Genomic DNA, 24,633 nt, shown 5'->3' with positions numbered 1-24,633 from the left:
TTTGTTTAAAGGAGACAGTCATCATTTCTCTGTCAAGTTGAGAAATTAAAGCAAAAGTAAATAATTAATTTTCATTCATGTGATCATTTTGCATCCATATCATTACTAAAACTTTCTAGATTATAGAAAGTATATATTTGTATGCATTGATATAAAAAGCAGAGAGTTTTCAGTGGATAGATGCTTGTTCACAGTGCAGGAGGTTTTTGTACGGCCACTTAATGAGTTTGTATCACTGTGGTGGACTTTTGGTGGAGGAACCAAACTCATCATTGACTGTAAGTACCAAAGATTTTCATTCTATAACAATATATAGAAAATCTAACTTAAATCAAATATTGGATTAGATTCAGACCAAGATCCGTTTTTGAATGTTGATGGTATTTATTTTATTTTATCAAGCTGATCAAACAAACAAAGAAGTAACTTTGCTGAAATCTAATATTAATTCCGTTTTGCATGAAATTTGGTTCAAAAGATGGAAAATAACTCGTTTATTTTTTATATTCTATTCTATTTTTCATAGAAACTTTTCACTGCATGCTTACAAATCATTCTACGTAACATTTGGTCACTTTCAATTCTCAAACATGTATATATTGTATTTATTGTAAAAGAAAATGTATAATTAGCTTTAAAAAATCAAATAATTTGTTGAATTTAAATGTGATGTGGATTCTTGTTCAACACAGATATGATTTTATCAGTAAATGCAGCTTTTCTTTGTGTTCACGGTTCATTTGTTTTACATCTAGTGAAAAGGAAGTGAAAGAGACGTTTTAACTGTATTCATATGAGTTTTTAACTGTCAGTTTAGATAGACGAAAATCCTCGCTGGTCCAAGTTTTTCACTTTCATACATTATGAAATTCACATGAAAATGTTATCAACAATAGTTATCAATGAGCTATTTAAGTTGCATTTACACTTTAATCATGTGGTGGATGGTCTGTTACAGAGTGATTTATTAGTCCAACAGGAACACAACTTATTCTGTTTTATTTGATCAAATATGAGAAATCAACAGGATGGTATTTTTTTATTCCCAAGTCTTCATCCTTCATCTTTTGTCTTTTCTCCCCCCTCTCTCCTCCCCCCCTCTCCCCCTCAGTGGGTGTTGTGCGGCCCACCCTGACCGTCCTCCCCCCCTCCAGAGAGGAGCTGCAGCAGGGCAGAGCCACACTGGTGTGTCTGGCCAGCGGGGGCTTCCCCTCAGCCTGGAGTCTGGGCTGGAAGGTGGGGGGCAGCAGCAGCTCCTCAGGGGTGTCACACAGCCTGGAGGTCCTGGGGAGCGACGGCCACTACAGCTGGAGCAGCACCCTGAACCTCTCTGCAGACCAGTGGAGGAAGGCGGGCTCAGTGAGCTGTGAGGCCGGTCTGAATGGACAGAGCCCTGTCACTCAAACCCTGGACCCTGGCCGCTGCTCAGAGTAGAGCTTCAGCAACACTTCCTGTGTGGAAATGATGCTGCTTCTTTGATAGAGCTCTTGATGAAGCTACAGATCTCCTCTGTTTCACAGCTCTCTACTCAGTGTTTCAGTGTGCATGTTGCTTTCTAATGCTGGTCGGCTGCTTATTTTTCATTACTTTTCAAATTAAACTGAATTATATAGTTTTCACTCCAACATTAACTGATTCAAAAGAAAGATTCTACATGAACATTAACCTATAATTAAAACTGTGGATTATAATGATTTGTGTCTTTGTAATTATTTTATGATACATTCTCACTTTGAAACATATCCTTGTGGTCATTTCATTAACCGTATTTACCCGATAGGAGAGTAATGAAATAGATATTTTGTTTCTGTTTGGACTGATGTTATAGAGTGTTTTGTGCAGCCATTATTAGAGCTACAGTTAAAGATTTGTTTTATATCAGAGGCTATGGTCCAACAAGAATCTAACCTTCCCAGATTATTCATAAAGAGACTGAATGAACTGACTAGAATGTCAGTTTTAAACTGTATATATAGGTTTATATATATAAAAACATATACATATATTATATGGCATGAATAAGTTTCTTTCAGTTTTATGGGATTATTTGAGGTTCTGCTTGATGACTCTTGTGTTGTGTTCACTGGACCAGTTATCTTCATCACAGTCTCTCCACCAACACTCTGCACCTGCAGCAGGCCGTTCTCACTTCAGTCAAACTGAAGGAGGTTTTTGTACGGCTCTAAATCACTGTGTGAACACTCCATCACTATGCGCCCAGACAGTAGTAATCTCCAACATCTTCAGACTCAACACCTCTGATGGTTAAAGTGTAGTCAGAACCAGATCTACTGCCACTGAATCGAGACGGAGTTCCAGAGAAGAGAGTTGATGAAGAGTATATGAGAAGTTTGGGAGCCTGTCCAGGTTTCTGAAGGTACCAACTGAGATCAGCAGCAATATCTGAACTCCCTGTGGCGCTGATGGTCACAGTCCCTCCAAGACTGACAGACTTGGATTTGTCAGTCTGAGTCAGAAACTTGTTTGCAGAAGTCTCTGAAATGAAAAATGAAATGTGACCTTGAGGAGAAATGTTGGATAGCTCAACAACATGGAGCATTAGTTTAACTTATAATATTGAGAAGAAAATAAATACAGAAAGAATACCGGACCCAAACATGAAATACTCCTATAACGTATTTCTAAGTCTCTTACCCTGACACAGAAAACCCAACACGACAATCATTGAAAACTTCATCCTGATGCAGTTTTCAGTGTGAGTGCATGAAAACAGTTCAGACTGTCTGTGACATGAGAACTTAAAACTGTGAGGAGCAGTGATGCATTAAAATAATGCAAAATACATTTAAGAAGGCAAACACACAGCTGTCCTTGTGAAACTGAAAAAGCTGAGGTGAACTGTAGTGACAGTTCATCATGTCTTGAGTGGTTGAACTAAAACTTTTCCATGTTGTTTCTGTTGTTTGCAAACTTTTAACCTTTTTTTCATGTTAATGTTCCATGTCTCTTTTACATGTGTATGTATGTTCCATGTGTGTGCACTTACAGTACCTTATATGAAACTGTTGTTTAGCTCATTTACATGTGTGTATGTACCCAGTCCTGACAAATGGATCCACGTTGAACACAATATCACCTGACACTGATTCATTTTGATCTCCCTCCTTGTTTTTAACACAACTGCGTAAAGAAACATCACTCTCTGAGTCTTGATTTTAATGTAATGAAAGACAGTATTGTACACACCAGAAATACATCTGCCATGCGTTCTGCATTTCATTTTATGGCCTGTTTGCTTTTTAATGTGCACTACAGTAGCTTATCTCAGAAACTGTTGTTTAGCTTTTGTGTTAAAAGAGGAATGAATGTCTTCTGCACTCATTTTTAATCAGATCATTCTGCAGGTACCAACTGAGATCATCATCAACGCCTGTACTGGCTGTACAGCTCAGAGAAACCATCTCTCCCACAGCAGCAGACTTTGATACAGGAGACTGAGTCACAGATGGATTCCCCGTCGATCCTACAATAAAAAAATACATTTCCACCGTATGTTAAATATATAATATAAAAAGAACAGTTCAAATGTAAAAACATAACTCTGTACTCTGTATATGTAAAAGTTGGTTAGTGCAGAGTAAAATAAATGAAATCAGTGTCTCACCCTGAATGGAGACTGCCAGTATCAGCAGGCAAACCAGTAACATCTTCATTATGGATATGTTTTTGCGGGTGTGATAGAAAAATATAATGTTACTAGGCTCAAGACTTTGCGCCTTAAAAACAGCTGATGTGCAGGGAAGCACAACAGATATTCAAATTATGTCTGCGGGTGAACACACGTGTGCCTGAGAGTCGTCTGTGTGTTTCTGCAACATAAAGATGAATACCGCCCTCTTTTGTCAAAATAGGAGAATGTAAACTAACAATGATGGATCATGAGTTCATGGGCCCCTGAACACAGACACTTGTAAAAGGCCCCCATTCCTTATTTTTAGGAGCAAGATCTTCAGACTTTGTAGTGTTTTTGTATGACTTTGTGGGTTTTCTTGTCTCTGTGAAGTCGTTTCGTGTCTCGCTGTGGTTGTTATGCATCTCTTTGCAGTCGTTTTTCTTTTCGTAGCATTTTGCATCTCTGTCTGTCGTTTAACACATGTGTATTTCTTAAGTTCTCTTTGTACTTTTTTTGAGTCTTTCTTTTGTTTCTCCTTTTACATCTCATTGTAGCTGTTTGATTGACTTTCCAACAAGAAATGTAAAAGTCACATCAAACAAAAGAACCCGGCCTGCTCGGATCCCTAAGCCTGGTAAGTCCGTTCATTGATCCAGACACAAGCCTTAGATCCACCTTTAATAATAATTTACATACTGTATGGATGATATTCAACACCAGAAGTTGTTGGTCTCATGATTAACAACAACACAATCCTTTTAAACCCTTCAATCACTCATATTAAACGTATATAACTGGAATGTGTTTTCTGGTCAAAAGCCACATAACAGTGTTTTCCAGCCTGTTAATAGTTGCAAGTACTCTGAAGGGTGTCAAAATGTTGAGTACCAAATAAGAGAGTTTTACTTCAGCATGCATCTGTTTAAGGCAGTACATTTCTTTCTTTGAATCCCATTCCTTTTACTGGAATGGTTTCATTTCCAGTGACATACAGGGTACAGAAAGACATACTGATATGGCTTTTGCACAGCACAAAGGCTGCTTTGTCAGACGGGTTTGGGCTACAGAACAGCACAGTACTGGTACACTTTCGTTTTCCACGCCACTTTCATAGCTATTGGACCCTGTCAGGATGCACATGTGTAACCATAGCAACAGTAACCATAGTAACCAGTTGCAAAGGTTCCAGTCTCTCCACACCCAAAAATTCTTGCAATTTCAAGTCATGGACAAATTCGCTCATTTCATGAAAATTATTTCAAAATGTCATGGACAAATTCGCTCAGCTAGATGTTAGTGTGTTTAATAACTGTCATGTTGATGATCGATGTTCTTGCTAATAAAGCTTTCACTGATGAATTACATGATGAAGTGTTTGGTCTTTTATCTTATGAAGAGTAGTAAGACATTATAAGGGTTTATTAACTTTAAATTAAACTCCATAGATGTTAATATAAGAAAGGAAATAATTATGTTTTTTATCATGATGAAAAATGTATATGAATAAAACATTAAGTGGTGTTATTAGATTTAAAATAATGTATTAATTGTTTTATTAGTGTGATTATTTAGTGTGTGCTTGGTGAGGTTACTGTCAGCTCTGTGTTCAGTGGTCTGTGTCAGAGTCTCTTCCTCTTCAGCAGCTGCAGTCGGTTCCTGCTGTTACAGCTCAGAGTCTCTGCAGTCTGACTGAGGGAGGTTTTTGTACGACTACAAATCACTGTGTGAACACTGTACCACTGTGATAACTCTCACAGTAATAAACTGCTGCATCTTCAGTCTGAACTCCAGTGATGGTCAAAGTGAAGTCAGAGCTGCTTCCACTGCCACTAAACCGAGCTGGTGTTCCTGAATGTTTTATGCTCACATGTCTTATAAGGAGCGTTGGTGACTGTCCAGATTTCTGTTGATACCAGAACATACATGGTCCATTATTACCACAGTTTGAATAAACAGCTGGGTTGGTCTTACAGGTGAGAGTGACAGTGGATCCTGGAGTAGATGTCACTACTGGAGGCTGAGTCACAGTCACCTGACCGCTGCATCCTAAAGACAAAAACAAATCATTACTTTATCAGAAGAAATAAATGAGAGAAAAGGCAGCACATCATGTTTGAAGTGTTGCTGAGTGTATGAACCTGTAAAACAGCAGCAGGCCAGCGTCCAGATGAGGATGGTGATGAGAGTCATGGTGGTTGTGGTTCCTGCTGTGTTGACCGACAGATCTGAGTCCTGCAGTGTTGAACTCACAGGACTATAAACCTTCTGAGTTCACTGGAGGATCAGCTGACGATGCAAAGCCTCCTCTCTATGGAAATGATTCCTCTGCTCTCAACAGACTGAAGGCAACGTGGGACATGAAACCAGGAGGAATACTGCTCTGTTTAACAATATATATATGATCTTAATAGAATAGTAGAAAATATTTGTATGAGATGAGCAGGTGAGGATTTGAGGATAAGTTTGCGTCCACTGTGGTTGGTATGATATATATCTTCTATAATTCATTTAATTTACTGACAGGGTTAACTGTGGATATATAATTGATAATTCAATTATGTTTATTATTAGTTTGTTAATTGTAATTAATAGAAAAAATATATAATTTAATTTAACCATGTATCAATTGATATAACTGTGACAAATGTATTTTGTTTCAAGGAGACAGTCATCATTTCTCTGACAGGTTTAGAAAATAAAGCAAAAGTAAATAATTAATTTTCATTTAAATTATCATTTTGAATCCATATCATTACAAAAAATGTTTTAGATTATAGAAAGTATATATTTTCATGCATTGATATAAAAATCAGAGAGTTTTCAGTGGATAGATGCTTGTTCACAGTGCAGGAGGTTTTTGTACGGCCACTTAATGAGTTTGTATCACTGTGGTTGACTTTTGGTGGAGGAACCAAACTCATCGTTGACTGTAAGTACCAAAGATTTTTATTTTATAACAATATATAGAAAATATAACTTAAATCAAATATTGGATTAGATTCAGACCAAGATCCGTTTTTGAATGTTGATGGTATTTATTTTATTTTATCAAACTGATCAAACAAACAAAAGAAGTAACTTTGCTGAAATCTAATATTAATTCCATTTTGCATGAAATTTGGTTCAAAAGATGGAAAATAACTCATTTATTTTTTATATTCTATTCTATTTTCATAGAATCTTTTCACTGCATGCTTACAAATCATTCTACGTAACATTTGGTCACTTTCAATTCTCAAACATGTATATATTGTATTTATTGTAAAAGAAAATGTATAATTAGCTTTAAAAAATCAAATAATTTGTTGAATTTAAATGTGATGTGGATTCTTGTTCAACACAGATATGATTTTATCAGTAAATGCAGCTTTTCTTTGTGTTCACGGTTCATTTGTTTTACATCTAGTGAAAAGGAAGTGAAAGAGACGTTTTAACTGTATTCATATGAGTTTTTAACTGTCAGTTTAGATAGACGAAAATCCTCGCTGGTCCAAGTTTTTCACTTTCATACATTATGAAATTCACATGAAAATGTTATCAACAATAGTTATCAATGAGCTATTTAAGTTGCATTTACACTTTAATCATGTGGTGGATGGTCTGTTACAGAGTGATTTATTAGTCCAACAGAAACACAACTTATTCTGTTTTATTTGATCAAATATGAGAAATCAACAGGATGGTATTTTTTTATTCCCAAGTCTTCATCCTTCATCTTTTGTCTTTTCTCCCCCCTCCCCCCTCTCTCCCCCTCAGTGGGTGTTGTGCGGCCCACCCTGACCGTCCTCCCCCCCTCCAGAGAGGAGCTGCAGCAGGGCAGAGCCACACTGGTGTGTCTGGCCAGCGGGGCTTCCCCTCAGCCTGGAGTCTGGGCTGGAAGGTGGGGGGCAGCAGCAGCTCCTCAGGGGTGTCACACAGCCTGGAGGTCCTGGGGAGCGACGGCCACTACAGCTGGAGCAGCACCCTGAGCCTCTCTGCAGACCAGTGGAGGAAGGCGGGCTCAGTGAGCTGTGAGACCGGTCTGAATGGACAGAGCCCTGTCACTCAAACCCTGGACCCTGGCCACTGCTCAGAGTAGAGCTTCAGCAACACTTCCTGTGTGGAAATGATGCTGCTTCTTTGATAGAGCTCTTGATGAAGCTACAGATCTCCTCTGTTTCACAGCTCTCTACTCAGTGTTTCAGTGTGCATGTTGCTTTCTAATGCTGGTCGGCTGCTTATTTTTCATTACTTTTCAAATTAAACTGAATTATATAGTTTTCACTCCAACATTAACTGATTCAAAAGAAAAATTCTACATGAACATTAACCTATAATTAAAACTGTGGATTATAATGATTTGTGTCTTTGTAATTATTTTATGATACATTCTCACTTTGAAACATATCCTTGTGGTCATTTCATTATCCGTATTTACCTGATAGGAGAGTAATGAAATAGATATTTTGTTTCTGTTTGGACTGATGTTACAGAGTGTTTTGTGCAGCCATTATTAGAGCTACAGTTAAAGATTTGTTTTATATCAGAGGCTATGGTCCAACAAGAATCTAACCTTCCCAGATTATTCATGAAGAGACTGAATGAACTGACTAGAATGTCAGTTTTAAACTGTATATATATGTTTAATATAAAACATATACATATATAATATGGCATGAATAAGTTTCTTTCAGTTTTATGAGATTATTTGAGATTCTGCTTGATGACTCTTGTGTTGTGTTCACTGGACCAGTTATCTTCATCACAGTCTCTCCACCAACACTCTGCACCTGCAGCAGGCCGTTCTCACTTCAGTCAAACTGAAGGAGGTTTTTGTACGGCTCTAAATCACTGTGTGAACACTCCATCACTATGGTAGCCCAGACAGTAATAATCTCCAGCATCTTCAGACTCAACACCTCTGATGGTTAAAGTGTAGTCAGAACCAGATCTACTGCCACTGAATCGAGACGGAGTTCCAGAGAAGAGGCTACACTGGCCCCCTGTAAGAGCTCGCATCCAGTTTAAGACTCTGGTGCTAGCCTACAGGGCAGTGAAAGGAACAGCTCCTTCCTATCTCCAGGCCTTGGTCAAGCCCTACACCCCTGCCCGACCACTTCGCTCTGCTGCCTCGGGCGATTGGTTTCCCCGTCGCTCAGAGGTCCCTCCGGGCCGATCCACCCGGTCACAGCTTTTTTCTGTACTGGCCCCTCAGTGGTGGAATGAACTCCCCACCGACGTCAGGACAGCAGAGTCGCTGCCCATCTTTAGGCGCAGGCTGAAAACTCACCTCTTCAAGAAGTACTACCCTGAGCCTTCCTCGTAGCACTTATTGCACTCGTATTAGTTGTTGCACTTACTGTATTTGTATCAGTACGCTACACTTATTGAATTTGTATTTGTTTACTGCACTTATCCTATTCGTAGTAGTTTGTAGCACTTACTATATTCGGATTAGTCTGTTGCAATTATTGTTTTCGTAGTAACTCGCCTCTGCACTATACTTTTGCTCTGGCTTATGCTTTAAGATGCTTGTTTAAGAAAGGAGATGCACTTATGACTTCTGGTGACTAGTAGTTCTCTTGAATACCTATGTTGAATACACTTCCTGTAAGTCGCTTTGGATAAAAGCGTCTGCTAAATGACTGTAATGTAATGTAATGTAAAGAGAGTTGATGAAGAGTATATGAGAAGTTTGGGAGCCTGTCCAGGTTTCTGAAGGTACCAGCTGAGATCATCACCAATATCTGAACTCCCTGTGGCGCTGATGGTCACAGTCCCTCCAAGACTGACGGACTTGGATTTGTCAGTCTGAGTCAGAAACTTGTTTGCAGAAGTCTCTGAAATGAAAAATGAAATGTGACCTTGAGGAGAAATGTTGGATAGCTCAACAACATGGAGCATTAGTTTAACTTATAATATTGAGAAGAAAATAAATACAGAAAGAATACCGGACCCAAACATGAAATACTCCTATAACGTATTTCTAAGTCTCTGAGTGACACAGAAAACCCAACACGACAATCATTGAAAACTTCATCCTGATGCAGTTTTCAGTGTGAGTGCATGAAAACAGTTCAGACTGTCTGTGACATGAGAACTTAAAACTGTGAGGAGCAGTGATGCATTAAAATAATGCAAAATACATTTAAGAAGGCAAACACACAGCTGTCCTTGTGAAACTGAAAAAGCTGAGGTGAACTGTAGTGACAGTTCATCATGTCTTGAGTGGTTGAACTAAAACTTTTCCATGTTGTTTCTGTTGTTTGCAAACTTTTAACCTTTTTTTCATGTTAATGTTCCATGTCTCTTTTACATGTGTATGTACCCAGTCCTGACAAATGGATCCACGTTGAACACAATATCACCTGACACTGATTCATTTTGATCTCCCTCCTTGTTTTTAACACAACTGCGTAAATACATCACTCTCCATGAGTCTGCATTTCAGTTTATGGCCTGTTTGCTTTTTAATGTGCACTACAGTAGCTTATCTCAGAAACTGTTGTTTAGCTTTTGTGTTAAAAGAGGAATGAATGTCTTCTGCACTCATTTTTAATCAGATAATTTGCTTAATGACTGGGAGCATATTTGAACATCTGGAGCTGTAAAGGGGAACAAAACTGTCAGGGACAAGAAAATCAGAGTTTCACTTCCCCTATGACTGGGTGTGAATTCAAGGAAGTGTCTGTAAGGTTGTGCTTTTCAGGTGAGCAGTGTTGCATATCAGAATCTGCTGTAAAAGGTCACAGCTGCACCACAGTTATCAGTACGCAGTCTCATTAGAGGGAGGTTTTTGTACGACTCTGTATCACTGTGTGCACTGGCCCACATACGCTCCCATACAGTAGTAATCTCCTGCATCCTCAGCCTGGACTCCACTGATAGTCAGAGTGAATTCAGGTCCAGATCCACTGCTGCTGAAATGACTGGGAGTACCAGATTGACGGCTACTTATTTTGTAAAACAGCAGTTTGGGAGGCTGTCCAGGTTTCTGCAGGTACCAACTGAGATCATCATCAACGCCTGTACTGGCTGTACAGCTCAGAGAAACCATCTCTCCCACAGCAGCAGACTTTGATACAGGAGACTGAGTCACAGATGGATTCCCCGTCGATCCTACAATAAAAAAATACATTTCCACCGTATGTTAAATATATAATATAAAAAGAACAGTTCAAACGTAAAAACATAACTCTGTACTCTGTATATGTAAAAGTTGGTTAGTGCAGAGTAAAATAAATGAAATCAGTGTCTCACCCTGAATGGAGACTGCCAGTATCAGCAGGCAAACCAGTAACATCTTCATTATGGATATGTTTTTGCGGGTGTGATAGAAAAATATAATGTTACTAGGCTCAAGACTTTGCGCCTTAAAAACAGCTGATGTGCAGGGAAGCACAACAGATATTCAAATTATGTCTGCGGGTGAACACACGTGTGCCTGAGAGTCGTCTGTGTGTTTCTGCAACATAAAGATGAATACCGCCCTCTTTTGTCAAAATAGGAGAATGTAAACTAACAATGATGGATCATGAGTTCATGGGCCCCTGAACACAGACACTTGTAAAAGGCCCCCATTCCTTATTTTTAGGAGCAAGATCTTCAGACTTTGTAGTGTTTTTTTATGACTTTGTGGGTTTTCTTGTCTCTTTGAAGTCGTTTTTTCTTTTCTTAACATTTTAACAAATGTGTAGTTCTTAAGTTCTCTTTGTACTTTTTTTGAGTCTTTCTTTTGTTTCTCCTTTTACATCTCATTGTAGCTGTTTGATTGACTTTCCAACAAGAAATGTAAAAGTCACATCAAACAAAAGAACCCGGCCTGCTCGGATCCCTAAGCCTAGTAAGTCCGTTCATTGATCCAGACACAAGCCCTAGATCCACCTTTAATAATAATTTACATACTGTATGGATGATATTCAACACCAGAAGTTGTTGGTCTCATGATTAACAACAACACAATCCTTTTAAACTCTTCAATCACTCATATTAAACGTATATAACTGGAATGTGTTTTCTGGTCAAAAGCCACATAACAGTGTTTTCCAGCCTGTTAACAGTTGCAAGTACTCTGAAGGGTGTCAAAATGTTGAGTACCAAATAAGAGAGTTTTACTTCAGCATGCATCTGTTTAAGGCAGTACATTTCTTCGAATGAATTCCAGGGATGTCTAATCTGTAAAATGAGGTCAAAGAAACATCTCATTTAGTACTCAAAGGTTAAAACATAATTTCCAAACACTGCTTGACTCAGGTCTGGCTTGATTGTCTCAGGCTTATCAATACATTTTATGGTTTGGAGTCCATAATTACACAGTTCACCCAACTGAGGATGAATTGGTACAGAAATTGGTACACAAAAAAAAATGTCTTCTGTTGTGTTAGTTACAAATATAAAACAATGATAAACATACTTTTTAAAAGCTGTTAAAAAATACAGGACATCACCGAAACATAATATACAAAAAAAAAGATAAGTCTTCCTCCAGTTCAACACATTCAGATAAACAATTTCATACAGTTTTTGTGTCGAACTTGCACCAACACACCGACGGTAAGGCATCTATTGTAAAAGGCACAGCTAAAGACAAACAGAACATCTAGAGGAAACATCATTGTGAGTGTTCAGATGGGTTTGCATAGTTTGCAGAAGAGCCTGCACACACAGTTTGACAGCAGAAGATGTGTGAAGTCTGAGTCAAGTCTATCAATGATAGTGTATTTTGGGGTGAAACACATATCTACTATTTCAGAATAATTGAACGTTTCACGTACAAAAGCTTGAATCCCATTCCTTTTACTGGAATGGTTTCATTTCCAGTGACATACAGGGTACAGAAAGACATACTGATATGGCTTTTCCACAGCACAAAGGCTGCTTTGTCCAACGGTGTGGGCTACAGAACAGCACAGTACTGGTACACTTTCGTTTTCCACGCCACTTTCAAAACTGTTGGACCCTGTCAGGATGCACATGTGTAACCATAACAACAGTAACCGTAGTAACCAGTTGCAAAGGTTCCAGTCTCTACACACAACAAAATTATTGCAATATTTTGAGATATTTCTAGTCATGGACAAGTTTGCTGGTGTCATAAAACGCTTTATCTGATAGACAAAATGTAATGCAATAGGAAAAAATATATGTTGTATAATAATGCTAAGTCTCAGAGCTAAAAGAAGCTCCTAACGGGCCAAAAAAAAGGCTAAAAATAAGAGCAACTTTGTCTCAAACTAGGTCAAAGAATAGTTCCCAGAGAAAATTCAAAAGTTCTTAACTGCTGCAGGTAATGCATTCAAAAAATACGATTATGAACTCATTTATTGGAGCACATTTTGATGTCAACGAACCAAAAAAATCAAAACAATCCAGTGACAGCAGAGATGACGGTTTCCACACCTTGCCACTACTTGGACAAATGCAGTTTGCAGCCCTGAAGGATTTGGGAATATCTTTGGCATCTATTCCTCAAACCAAAATGGCTCCTAGGACTGATAAGATAATTTATGAATATGGCCCTGGATGTGTAAAGAACCTTGAACCTCTGCAACAGTGAAACCACACACCTAATATGCTTCCTGCAGTAAAGTCCCCCGTGTCAACATCAACAACACACACATGTGCTCTGGCTGCAACAAATAGAAAACACATCATGGCTGTATGCGGCTTTAGAACAAGGCACAAAAAAGGAAGGATAATTCTGGCATCAGTACAGAAACACCGGGGGAACAGTCCAGAGGAGTTTTGTGACCCTGTTAAAAAAAAATAAAAAAAAAAATAGCAGGTTGCTGATGGTCAATCAACGCAGATTGGTAGAAGATGACGGCTGGTTTGGCTGTCATTGGCATCAGCTCTTAAAGTCCTGAGAGACTGGGAATTAGCGGTTGCTCCTCATGGCCTCCTTGGCTGCCAGGATGAGCGGGGTGAGGCTGGACAGAGGCTTGGCCAGCTTCAGGAATGGGTGCTACAGACAGACGGACAAACGAAGGGGACACATGGAATAAAATGTGTTGAGGAATGAATTTCATTTTCTGGATTAACTCACATCAGTTATCTATATACAGTACAAGGAAAAATAACTTTAGAGCTCTGAACAGGAGTGTTTTTACAAGCACAAATGCTAAACATGCTCTTGTTCCAGCTTTTTAGTTGTGAAGACTTGCTGCTTATACAATTGTAAATGTCTATTTTCTGACATTTTGTAGACCAGGAATTGCTGCTTTTCTTTGTCTTATGAATGGTATACTGATTTTTTATTTTTTGGGACGGTTGGTTGGACAACACACGCAATTTAAATGGAACCTTAGGCTCTCAGTTATCATAATGGGCATTTTTCATAATTTTCTGACATTTCTTAGACAATAACAAACAATTTGACGATAAAATCTGCAGATTACTTACAGCCCTAAGGTGTGTTATATTTTTCAGAGCGGTTACATTGATATATTAAGGCAGTGTATGAGTCAGTGTGTAGGTCTCTCCTACCTGCAGCAGTTCTCTGCCTGATCCTCGTTTCTCCACATCCATCTCCAGACAGCGGGACAGGAAAGATCTGAAGACAGGAGACAGCTTCTCTGGACTCTGCAGCTCAGGAGTCCCATTGGTGGCAATTAAATACAATGCCTAAGAAGAGCACAATGTCATGGTAAGGAAAAAAGTGTGTTATAAGCTTTAAGTTGTCCAATATGAATACATTCCTTTTTCAGATTTTCGCATTTCTGACAGGTAACTCCATGCCAAATTATGTTTTGTCATTCCTTTTGTTAATAATTAATCAAATGTGATAAGGGGAGACCAAAGTCTTGTTAGAAAAAACAGAAACTAAACCATGGACTATCTTCACAGTGCAAGTAAAGAAATAGCCCAGACACTTTGGGGAAAAAAGTCAGTTTGCTATCTTGATTCGAGTTAGATGAGAAGATTGATACCACTCATATCTCTCAGATAAATATGACGCTATAGCCAGTTAGCTTAGCTTAGCACAATGACTGTAAACAGAAGAAAAAGTTAGCCTGGCTCGGAGAAACGGTAAACAAGTCAAACACCTACCTGCAACTATAAAGAGCACTAATAAATATGTTATTTAATGTTTAAGCTAAAGAGCCAACTATTTGCTCATTCCAGCATCTCAGATGTCATTTTTATAATATTTAAAATTTAATATATTTTGGGGTTTTGCCTGTTAATCTGACATAAAACAGGAATTGGAAGACGTCACCTTGTCCTCCAGGGAAAAGTGAATAATGATGGCCATTTTATCATATTTTATAAACTCCCCAAAAATCCCCAAAAATGTATGATATTGAAAATAACTTGGCAAAATAGCCACCTGTCCATTCTTTCTCCCAGCACACACTCACCCTGAGAGGGTTCTCATTGAGATATGGAGGCTCTCCCTCCACCATCTCTATGGCCATGATCCCCAGAGACCAAATGTCCACTTTGGGGCCGTACGCTTTCCTGGTCACCACCTCTGGAGCCATCCAGTACGGGGTTCCCACCATGGTGCTACGCTTGCTCTGCTCTGGAGTGATCTGGGCGCAGAAGCCGAAGTCAGCTGCAAAGAGAGAAAGAAAACAAACGTGTCATTCAGTCAGATATGTGCAATATGCGTCTGTGGATCTCTGCATGTTTGCCGGTGCTCTCCCTCACTGAGTTTGACTGATCCGTCCATCCCCAGCAACACGTTGTCACTCTTGATGTCTCTGTGGATGACCTGGTTGGCGTGAAGAAACTCCAGAGCCTGGAGGACCTGGACGCAGAGAGGGAGTAGGGTTAAGATTCCCCAAAAGCATGGCCTTGTGTGACGCGATACACATTCCTTCCCATCCTTTCACACTACTTCACTGACCTACAGGTGGCAGTATTGCACAAAAAAACACAGCAATATGCCAGCAAAGGCAGGGAAGACAAAGAGGACTGCAAGATAGTAAACTCCAAAATTCCAACACTTTGTTCTCATGGAAGGTTTTGTAAGCTGGGTTGTCTGAGGAGAATCCTACCTCTCTGCAGACTGCTGCGATCTGAGCCTCGTCCATGCACGTCTCCGTCACAACATCCGTTAGGGAGCCACCAGCCAGGTACTCCATCACCACAAAGAGCTCGTCTCCTACGAGGAAACTAAAAAAAGCACACACAAAGAGTCACATCCACAAAGCAGTCAACGAGGTGCTTTGGATGTGTACCGTACGTTTGTCTGTGCAGTACGTCTTCGGTCAGTGTTACCTATCTACGAAGTTGACAATGTTAGGGTTCTTCATCTCCTTCATGACCAGGATCTCATTGATGATCAGCTCCTTCTTCGGCTGCTTCTGCAAGTTGATCTGTTTGATGGCCACCTGCGGAACACAACATCCTGTAAATGTGGTACAACCTATGCACGCAAGCTATGTGGGTAATTACGAGGTACAACTAATACTTTCAACTTCCTGAAATTTGAACTGTCAAATGAAAACAGACATAGAAATTAGGTTTTTAGTATGTATTCTGAATGGAGGTATTCTTGCAAGGTAAAGATAACTGTCTTCTAATAAGTTTCCAAGGAAAAGACATCTGTATCGAAACAGCTGATCTTAAAATTCTGTTATTACAGTAACGTAATAAAATCAGCACTTCAACCTACAGCAATTTTTTCCAGTTGCTCCTCAAAACCCTCCTACTGATGTTTGGGCTGTTTTTAGTCCAGCCTCATCATTAAAGGAGACATGTTGTGCTCATTTCCAGGTTCATAGTTCTATTTTTTTTACTAGGACATGTTTACAACTTTAATGTTAAAAAAAACTTTATATTTCTCATACTGTCCCTCTAAATTTACCTGTACTCACCCTCAGAATAGACTCAGTTTTAACAGAATTGTGTTGCTAGGAAACACATTGGGTCCATGTTTACTTCTTGTCTGCTGAAGGAAATAAACTGGGACCCATTTGGAAGGTTTAGATTTAAAACTGTGAAATGGTCTTTATACTGTAAAGTTGTGACATCACAATTGTACGTAAATCCAAACGGCTCGTTTTAAGGCACAATACAAGCTGGTTTTGTTGTTCTCCATGGTATTGAGTGTTTTGATACTTTCACAGTATTTATAGAGCACTAAGACCTGCTTTATAATAAAAAGACACGGAAATCTATTTTTTTTAAAATATGGAACTAAGTTGAGAGCAAACCAAAGAACTAATGGTTTTCTTAGACAAAGGGGGAAGTTTCCTTACTTCTTGTCCTGTGGCAACATCTATGGCTGTATAAACTGTGCCAGACGCCCTGAAAGTGACAAACAGTAAGAAGTGAAATAACCGTCAACAATCTCCCCCTTTTGGTCAGTTTGGACCAGCAACCCACTAAACAGCCTCCATCAAATTCCAGCCGATTTTCAATATTCACATTATCCTGAATTGTGACTCACCCCTGGCCAATCTTCTCATAGCGAGTGTATTTCTTCTTAGGATCTCCAATGCTGACAATAGTTCCTAGGAGTCATAAAAGAATGTGCATGGTCAGCTCTACTGGAGCTAAAAATAGTACATGGCTATGCCTTCGATGTGTCATGTGTTTTACATACTGAGCTTCTCCATGATCTCCTCGTCGGTCATCTTGCCTCCCTTCTTCTTCTGCCTGTCAGCGGCCTTGGAGGCGCCGTCGACCTCTGTAGCTGGGATTGGGTCAATCACCGACCTCGTGTACACCTGACACCACACAGGAGAGAACCATTTCACGAATACTGACCTTGGGTGATCTTGCTCTTCTTATTTCTAGCCGCTTGCAAATTAGTGATTTGAAATTCAGCTTACTTTGAAAGTAAATAAGTATTTATATAATTTGTCTTTTAGTTTCTAAAATTGTTGTTCAAAATAACTGAACATCATAATCTTTTTACTCACCGATTTGGTGTGTTCTGGCCGCGGTGCCACCACTGGAGGTGGAGTGTCGTCATCATCATCATCGTCTCTATCTTTGCCACCTGATGGGGAGGTGGCTGTACCCTGTTTGCCTGACTGTAAAACCAAACATAAGTAGATTAAAATCGAGTAACATTCAGACATATAGTATGAATATATTTAATGTAATGTTATGAATGAAAGTGGAAGTTATGAACGGAATCCTCACCGACTGCGAGTCTTTATCTGAAAGAGATAAAGTGTAAGGACGGAGGAGTTAGTCTGCGCAGGAACAACATTGGATTTTTATTTATATGTTGAGCAAAAGAAAACTGACCCGAGGCGGAAAAACTGAGGTATTTCTGTTTCCCACTGGTGGAGTCGTAGAACTTGAGAATGTCGAGCACGGCCTGAGGATTCTGTTTCTGTTCTGATTTGCTGATGTTGGAGGTTTGAAGGAGACGGGCCCACTGCTCCGGCATGCCCTGGACAAGCAAACACACACATTGAAAAAACATATACAGAGATCTACCAATAAAACAAAGAGACCAAAAATATGAAGGTCAGGCGGGGGAGCCCCTGTAGTCGCAGTTAAGTTACAGCCTGTGATGCTACAGCGACTTTCTGTTTGCATATTTTATTTTTTCCAATAGGACAGAGTTCTAGATTTAACCAAGCAACAATTTACACATTACTATAATTTTCAGACACTTTGACAATTCAATCTTTTGGTCCTGTTGAAACACATTTTGAAAGGTAGATGTGTAGATTTATGTGATGTTGACTACTGTTTTTTATTGCTTATTTATAATACTTGTTTTTTTATTTCATTTTTATTTTTATCTTGTCTTTCTTTTACTGTGTCTCTTGTGTGCACTTTACCCTATGCTGCTGTAAGCCTGCAAATTTCCCCGCTGCGGGACTAATAAAGGATTATCTTATCTCTTATCTTATCTTATACTCATGTCTATAGGGTGCATTTATAGCTGGAAGTTAGTGAGACTGTTAAGCCGTTTACCTCTGTTTCAAGTCTTTATGCTAAGCTAAGCTAACTGGACCAGCTATACATTATGGTTACGGACATGAGGATGTTATCAATCCTCTTATCCAACTCTCAGCAAGAAAGAAAATAAGTCTATTTCAATAACATTTTAGAACTTTGAAAGGTGCAACACAATTTAGTAAATCAGTAAAATTCTGATCTGTAAAACGTCACAAAATATAAAACAAGCAGATCGCACAGTATTTATGTTAGATACTTACAGTGAACTCTCCAGTGACTGAATCAAAACCCACATGGATGGTGTGTTCAAAGTCTGAGGGGGAAGAGATCTCAGGTCTGTCCTTGTCCCGGTCCTTCTTCCTGCCTCCTGCAGGTAAAGGTCAAGGGTCAATGTGTTGGTCATCCCCTACAATGTGTGTGCTTTTCTTTTTGTTTACCATATGTGCTGTATGTGTCCACATCTCTTACCTTTCTCAGAGGCAAACATGGAGATGATCTTGTTTCTGGACTTCCTCTCCTCAGGCACAGACGGCAACGGCCGAGAACTGTGATTGGCCGACTGGGGGTCCTTGGCTCCTCCTCCTTGGCTGCTCATCCTGACAGGGGGGGCGGGGGGCTTGTCTTCACACACTCCGCTGTCACACATCTACACACACGTACACCTGCAGAGGCGGCATGAAGCGCACAAATGACAATGCAGACAAGAAATACAGTCAGTCTGTTGCACGCTCAAACACTGCTTCACTTCTTCCTGTTTTTTTGATATTTCACAATGCTAGTCAGAGCTATACATGGTAGCCCAAAATGCTACTGACAAACGGTTGCAAATCAAGAACAGCTTAGCCTAGATTACACAGAGAGACAAACCTGGAACAAAAAGTTAGGAAACACTCACACAGACCTAAATTATCCACCCATGCCCCAATCTGTGGGTCAGCACTGAATGTAGGAGCGAAGGGAACAGAGAGTGTGAACAGGAAGCAAGGCTGAATGGGCAAAGTGACGTGTTGAGTCCCGTTCAGGGTAACACATGAATGAGGAAGGAAAAGAAGCAGAGCGACAGAGAGAGAGATGCAGAGAGAGAGAGAGAGAGAGAGAGAGAGACTAAGAATGGTATGACAACTGGAGTTAAAGGGAGAGGAGTGAAGAACAGCTCGGTGAGAAGGAAAAGTGAGCTGGGTGGTTTGAAACGTCAGAAACATGAAGTAGACAACAGTCAAGCACTGTGCTAAAGAGAAACTGTGAAGTACTTGTACTTAACTTGAGTATTTCCAGCTCATGATACTATATACTTCCACCACTCCACTACACATGAAATACAATGCATTTTTACATAGTAAACCGGTGTTTTTCTAATCTTTTTGGCTTGTTTTTGTCATATCAAGTTGTAATTTGAGTGAAGGACTTTAACACTGTTCTATTGTTTTTTGATACGAGTACTTTTTCCACCGACACACTGAATGTTATCCAATACCCTAATATGGTGAGATTGTAGCACACACACAAGCATGCACACACACGCACAAAAGCACCTCTTTCAGTCTTGCAGAGCAAGCAGTTGGATCGACTCTCAGATGCAGTCTGCATTCTTGGTGACATCACAGACAGGAAGCAGGAAGCAACCAAAGGTTTCCTCACTTCCTGCGTCTGACCGCCAATGACACCTCACGATATCAAACCCCGATGACAGACGTGGCTCAGGTACAGTAGGTGTGCCTATGACCTCTTTATTCATACATAAAGCCTCGTCATGCTCTGCTGACCCGCTGACCTCTGACACCAAACACCACAAAATAAATGAGATCAGGAAAACAGAGAATGTTGTGCCCACGTCTTACAGAGACCCGACGCTGTCTTGGCATCCCAGACAGATGGACCACGCTCCATACCGACACAGTGCGGGACTCCAGTGGGACTAGATGAGGCGGACTATATGTTTGCAACCGTGATGCTTGATGCTAAAACTAGTCACAGTGAATGGACAATGTTACTTGACGTTGAATTTTTAGTTTACATAACTCATGATGCTATTTTAAAAGATGCAACACAGGTATGTACTACCGTTTTTGTTTTGTTTTTTGTTTTTCTAGCAGCATAAAGGAAATAAAACTACATTTCGTTGTGCAACCCGGTGTTGTAAAATGATAATTAACGAACTTTGAACCTGTGAAGATATCTTGATATGGACTTCTTTTCCTTTACGCATTAACCAACACACACACGAACACACACACACACACAGAGTCTGAAACTTTATGATGGAAGCTATCCCAGCTATCACTGCAAATAGACTCTACTGTGCAAAGATTTTGAATCACAGGATGATTGTGTTTTCAACCCCTTAGATTATCTAATCTGATCATAATCTTGAAATTCTCCAATGTGGCACATCCTTGTAAAAACGCAACCTAATGAGCTAGACCATATAGAGAACACGAGACACTGCTCTCGCTCTCTTACGCCCACAAACCCCTTTTCAATGCCCTCGCCTCTTTTATATAAGCTCCTAAAAGTACTCACCTGTTTGTCGCCTCTTCTGCGTTTTACAGAAGACCATGTAAACAATAAAAAACTGTTGTATTCCCAGCGAGCGTATGCACCGCTTTCTCCAGTGCTCATTTATCTACTTAGCCCTCACTGCTTCCTTACCCTTCTTTCTCTCATCTAAGGGCAGGTCTTAGCAGGCTGCCTCATTCCTCAGCGATCTTGGATGGGACAAGTGTATTCCTGTCCCGACAGGATAAAATTAGACCGAGTCCAGCCTTAATGTGTATTTTCAAAGTCAGTGACTGGGTATGTGTGTGTGTGTTGGACTGAGTGTTGGGTGCTGGCTGCCCAGGCTGAGACACGTTGACTCTCAGTAGGAATTCCATAGCTGCAGGGCTGCAGGGGTTGGGCGTGTTCGACTGTCTGTCTATCTCTCTCACACACACACACACACGATGCTCCTCCTCATTCCCTGCCCACAACACACACACGATGCTCCTCCTCACACACACAAAACACACACGCACACGCACACACACACACACACACACACACACACACACACACACACACACACACACACACACACACACACACACACACACACACACACACACACACACACACACACACACACACTCCTCTTGCCTACAGGGGCTCCATTGTGAGCACTCGATCATCTTTTATGTAGCTTCTAGCTAAGCTTACGAGCACAGCAGAAAAAAAAAACACTTTGAGGGGAGCAGGCAGGTGCACACATCAGCACTGCAGGCTACATGTGTGTGTGTGTGTGTGTGTGTGTGTGTGTGTGTGTGTGTGTGTGTGTGTGTGTGTGTGTGTGTGTGTGTGTTTGTATAACTGCACACACCCTAGTAGCACTTATATGATTAAATGGATTAATTAGCTAGCTTGACAACAAAGACTTCATCATTTAATCATCTTAAGGGACGATTTGACATTTTGGGTAATAGGCCCAAAATTAGTTACATATGTAGTTAGTTACATATGTAGCAGGAGTGGCTTAGCTTAACCCAAACATATAGCAAAAAGTCGAAAAAGAAAAAGACAATTCAGCCTTTTTACAAGGGTTAGGTGCCAAACTATTTCTTGGCCAGGACCAGTTATGGAGATACTGGGAAGTTACAAGACGAGCCAAGGAATGGTCTGACACACACATAACCCCCCCAATCCCCCTGTAAAACTTTAGACGGAGCCAGGCTAGCTGATTCCCCCCGTCTCCAGTTGTTGTGAGAAGCTAAGCCAACCGGCTGCTGGCTCCAGCTACACTTTTACTCAAATGATTAATCTATTGTCAAATATATTGTTATATCTTTCTGTCAATCAAATAATTGGTTAACTGACTAATCGTTACAGCCCTTTTGATGTGGATATGATCCATTTTTAATAGCAGGCTGAACCTTTCCTTCACATTCCTGTCTCTGTGCTTTTATTTTTTTTATAATTCACTCCCTCAACCTCTGCGTGCTTATTTGGCACACAGACTATTTTACACCCAGACGGCATCTCATTGCATCTCTCATCTGTTCCCAATTCAAACAGCAGCTCTCTTTTCATCATCTCTGTGCCTCAGAGCCAGTCTGTTCTTCTATAATTTCTATTCCTCATTCTGTGCTCCCTTGCTACATCAGAGCACTTTCTATTCCCTGTGGCTGGCCGCCATCAAGGGAAGCCCACTTCCTCATCCTGGAACTCCCCGTGCGCCAGAGGGTCACAGGATCGGGCCGGCCAACCAAAACGCAGCTAACACAGCCACCGAGCTGTTTACAGGAAGTGGACAGCAGGCCTTTTGTATTCAGCTTCTATAAAAGGAAATTCTGCGGAGGACTTCCTGGAAGGAGTGACGAAGCCGACACACACACACACACAATCACACACACAGAGACTCTAACCCCTTTCATTCACTCACACAGTAGCATACAGACAGACGTAAAAAACACACACATTTGTACTATATAAGTGCACACTGACTCCCTCTACAGTCAGTTCACTGATTATGGGTCTGGCAGTGAATGGAGCGTAAACACACTGCCCAGCTGCACACCCACTCTTGAACACCTTATCCTGTTATTCAAACAGATGCCTCACCCCTGTGTCAACATTCTGAGGACTCAAATCACAAACCTGGCAACCTATAGTCCCAGGATGCTGGAAGAACTCGACTAGGTTTTTGTACCTGGACAGTCTGGACCAGGTACAAAAACCGGCTTCAGGACTCACAGTGGAAGTCTGTTAGACTTAAGGTCCAGTGCATGAATGGCTGGTTCAGTTTAGCTGCAGGATAACCGGCCTTGACTGAGGAGTCACAGTCACAGATGTATACGCTGATTTGTAGCATTTTCAGGCAAGGCCATGGCTAAGGTTTTGGAAACGCAGAGGGCATGATTCCAAACTCCCCCATTGCAACTCACATATTTCCATCAAGTGTTTGGCTATCTCCCACATGAAGTTCTGAAAGATGTTTAGTTCCTTCTCCACACTGTCTCCAATATGTTAAACCCCACTAGAAAACAAAAAAGGTTGTGCTGTAGCCACACGTATAACAGTGTATGTTTGTTGTAAATGTTTGTACAGTCTTCTGCTTTCTTAAATATACAATTTCAGCAAACCAGCTTTTGAACTGTAAGTCAGATATTCAGAGGCCCATTTTAGTAAAGTAGGCCGGACTACATTGCCTGTTACTCCACACGCTTTGTGTCAACATCACGTTTTATTACACAGTATTATAGTGTCCTGTAGACTGCAATTACTTTGGTTCAAATTAAAAAAGAAAGCAAGCTACTAATCCAACTTGGTGTCGTGCCTGGTTTACTTTATTTTAACCCCTTTAGGAACTAGAAAAGTACCTCCTCAACAGTCATGGAAGAAGCAGACACTTAGTGGCAAAATACAGTTAATAGTATCCAAACGATTACAAAAATATGCAACTTGCATGTCAGACTTCTTGTGAATGTTAACTCACCGGTTGCTGTCAACCGCAAAAAGTCGACTGCACTCCGGCCACACGCACCGAAGCTCCGCCCCGTCGCTGCTGATTGTCGCTCCGATTGAGGCCCAGATTTACGCTGAGATATCTTAAAAAGTTCCCCCGAGGTTTGAAAAACACAATATAATCTTTAAATAAATATACACACGCTTAATTCTCTCGTCTCTCCGCCCGAGTAGCTTTCGGACTGGCTCCTTGTTTGGCCCGGGGAGGGACCTGGAAGGGAAGCGGAACGTCGTAGACAACAGGACCGAGGGATCGGAACCTCACCGGCTACCGTAGCGCTCACTGGGCTAAACGCAAAGGGCGCGTAAAAATGCAAAGCAGCTGTCGTTGCCAGTCGGACAGTGAAAGTTGACGGACAAAACACCCAAACAAGAAGTTGACTTTGATTTCAGAATAAAACGTATCTAATATAATGCGACATTTCAAATGTTACAATAACAATGTTGTAAGTCCCCCGTAAAGTAACACTTTTCAACTGCAAATATTCATAATGATGATACACACCAGAATACCAAGAACTTAAAGAAAGAAAGGAAATAAATTCTCAAAAAAACAGCCAAACACCAAAAATAAAAAGAGATATAATTAAAATATGCCTTCTGTTTTAAGCGTGTCTCAGCGGAATATTCTCAAAATAAATAATAGGCAA

General features: G+C 40.3%; 1 protein-coding gene, 1 long non-coding RNA gene and 2 gene segments (V, D, J or C); 1 reads left to right on the top strand and 3 right to left on the bottom strand.

Moving 5' to 3' along the window:
- Nucleotides 1-3,121: 3,121 nt before the first annotated feature.
- LOC129103920 (uncharacterized) lies at nucleotides 3,122-3,700 on the bottom strand. The gene is made up of 2 exons (XR_008531748.1): nucleotides 3,626-3,700; nucleotides 3,122-3,484 (listed from the first exon to the last, which is right to left on the bottom strand). It is a non-coding gene; the product is annotated as an uncharacterized LOC129103920 (long non-coding RNA).
- A 2,120-nt stretch (nucleotides 3,701-5,820) lies between these two features.
- LOC129103916 (Ig kappa-b4 chain C region-like) lies at nucleotides 5,821-7,969 on the top strand. The segment is given in 2 exon segments: nucleotides 5,821-6,077; nucleotides 7,391-7,969. Coding segments are annotated over 2 exon segments (330 nt in total).
- Nucleotides 7,970-8,263: 294 nt separating this feature from the next.
- LOC129103919 (Ig kappa chain V region 3374-like) lies at nucleotides 8,264-9,560 on the bottom strand. The segment is given in 2 exon segments: nucleotides 8,264-8,603; nucleotides 9,285-9,560. Coding segments are annotated over 2 exon segments (375 nt in total).
- A 1,930-nt stretch (nucleotides 9,561-11,490) lies between these two features.
- LOC129103906 (serine/threonine-protein kinase PAK 2-like) lies at nucleotides 11,491-24,271 on the bottom strand. 5 transcript variants are annotated; one of them, XM_054614550.1, is made up of 15 exons: nucleotides 23,955-24,271; nucleotides 18,956-19,149; nucleotides 18,748-18,854; nucleotides 17,822-17,969; nucleotides 17,714-17,730; nucleotides 17,488-17,601; nucleotides 17,169-17,292; nucleotides 17,013-17,076; nucleotides 16,822-16,870; nucleotides 15,839-15,951; nucleotides 15,616-15,733; nucleotides 15,266-15,365; nucleotides 14,974-15,170; nucleotides 14,099-14,236; nucleotides 11,491-13,577 (listed from the first exon to the last, which is right to left on the bottom strand). In XM_054614550.1, the coding sequence occupies exons 2-15, from the start codon at nucleotides 19,131-19,133 to the stop codon at nucleotides 13,491-13,493; spliced, it is 1,554 nt and encodes a 517-aa protein (XP_054470525.1). In that variant the 5' UTR covers nucleotides 19,134-19,149; nucleotides 23,955-24,271; the 3' UTR covers nucleotides 11,491-13,490. The 5 variants fall into 5 exon arrangements, with proteins under 5 accessions (XP_054470525.1, XP_054470526.1, XP_054470529.1 ...); XM_054614551.1 differs by having other exon boundaries at nucleotides 24,127-24,271; XM_054614554.1 differs by lacking the exon at nucleotides 23,955-24,271 and adding an exon at nucleotides 21,137-21,280.
- Between the last annotated feature and the right edge of the window lie 362 nt (nucleotides 24,272-24,633).

This window comes from Anoplopoma fimbria, chromosome 15, assembly GCF_027596085.1.
Source record: "Anoplopoma fimbria isolate UVic2021 breed Golden Eagle Sablefish chromosome 15, Afim_UVic_2022, whole genome shotgun sequence".
NCBI classification, from domain to species: domain Eukaryota; kingdom Metazoa; phylum Chordata; class Actinopteri; order Perciformes; family Anoplopomatidae; genus Anoplopoma; species Anoplopoma fimbria.
The sequence above is the reverse complement of the archived record's forward strand: the minus strand, read 5'-3'. Positions and strand labels throughout refer to the sequence as shown.

What these genes read in the sequence shown, in the direction of transcription:
- LOC129103906 (XM_054614550.1), bottom strand. Translation starts at nt 19,133, where the DNA reads ATGTGTGACAGCGGAGTGTGTGAAGACAAGCCCCCCGCCCCCCCTGTC. An exon ending in CAGTCACTGGAGAGTTCACT is followed by an intron (nt 17,970 to 18,747) that starts GTAAGTATCTAA and finishes TTGCTTGTCCAG; the next exon opens with GGCATGCCGGAGCAGTGGGC. An exon ending in CAGGCAGAGAACTGCTGCAG is followed by an intron (nt 13,578 to 14,098) that starts GTAGGAGAGACC and finishes GTCTGTCTGTAG; the next exon opens with CACCCATTCCTGAAGCTGGC.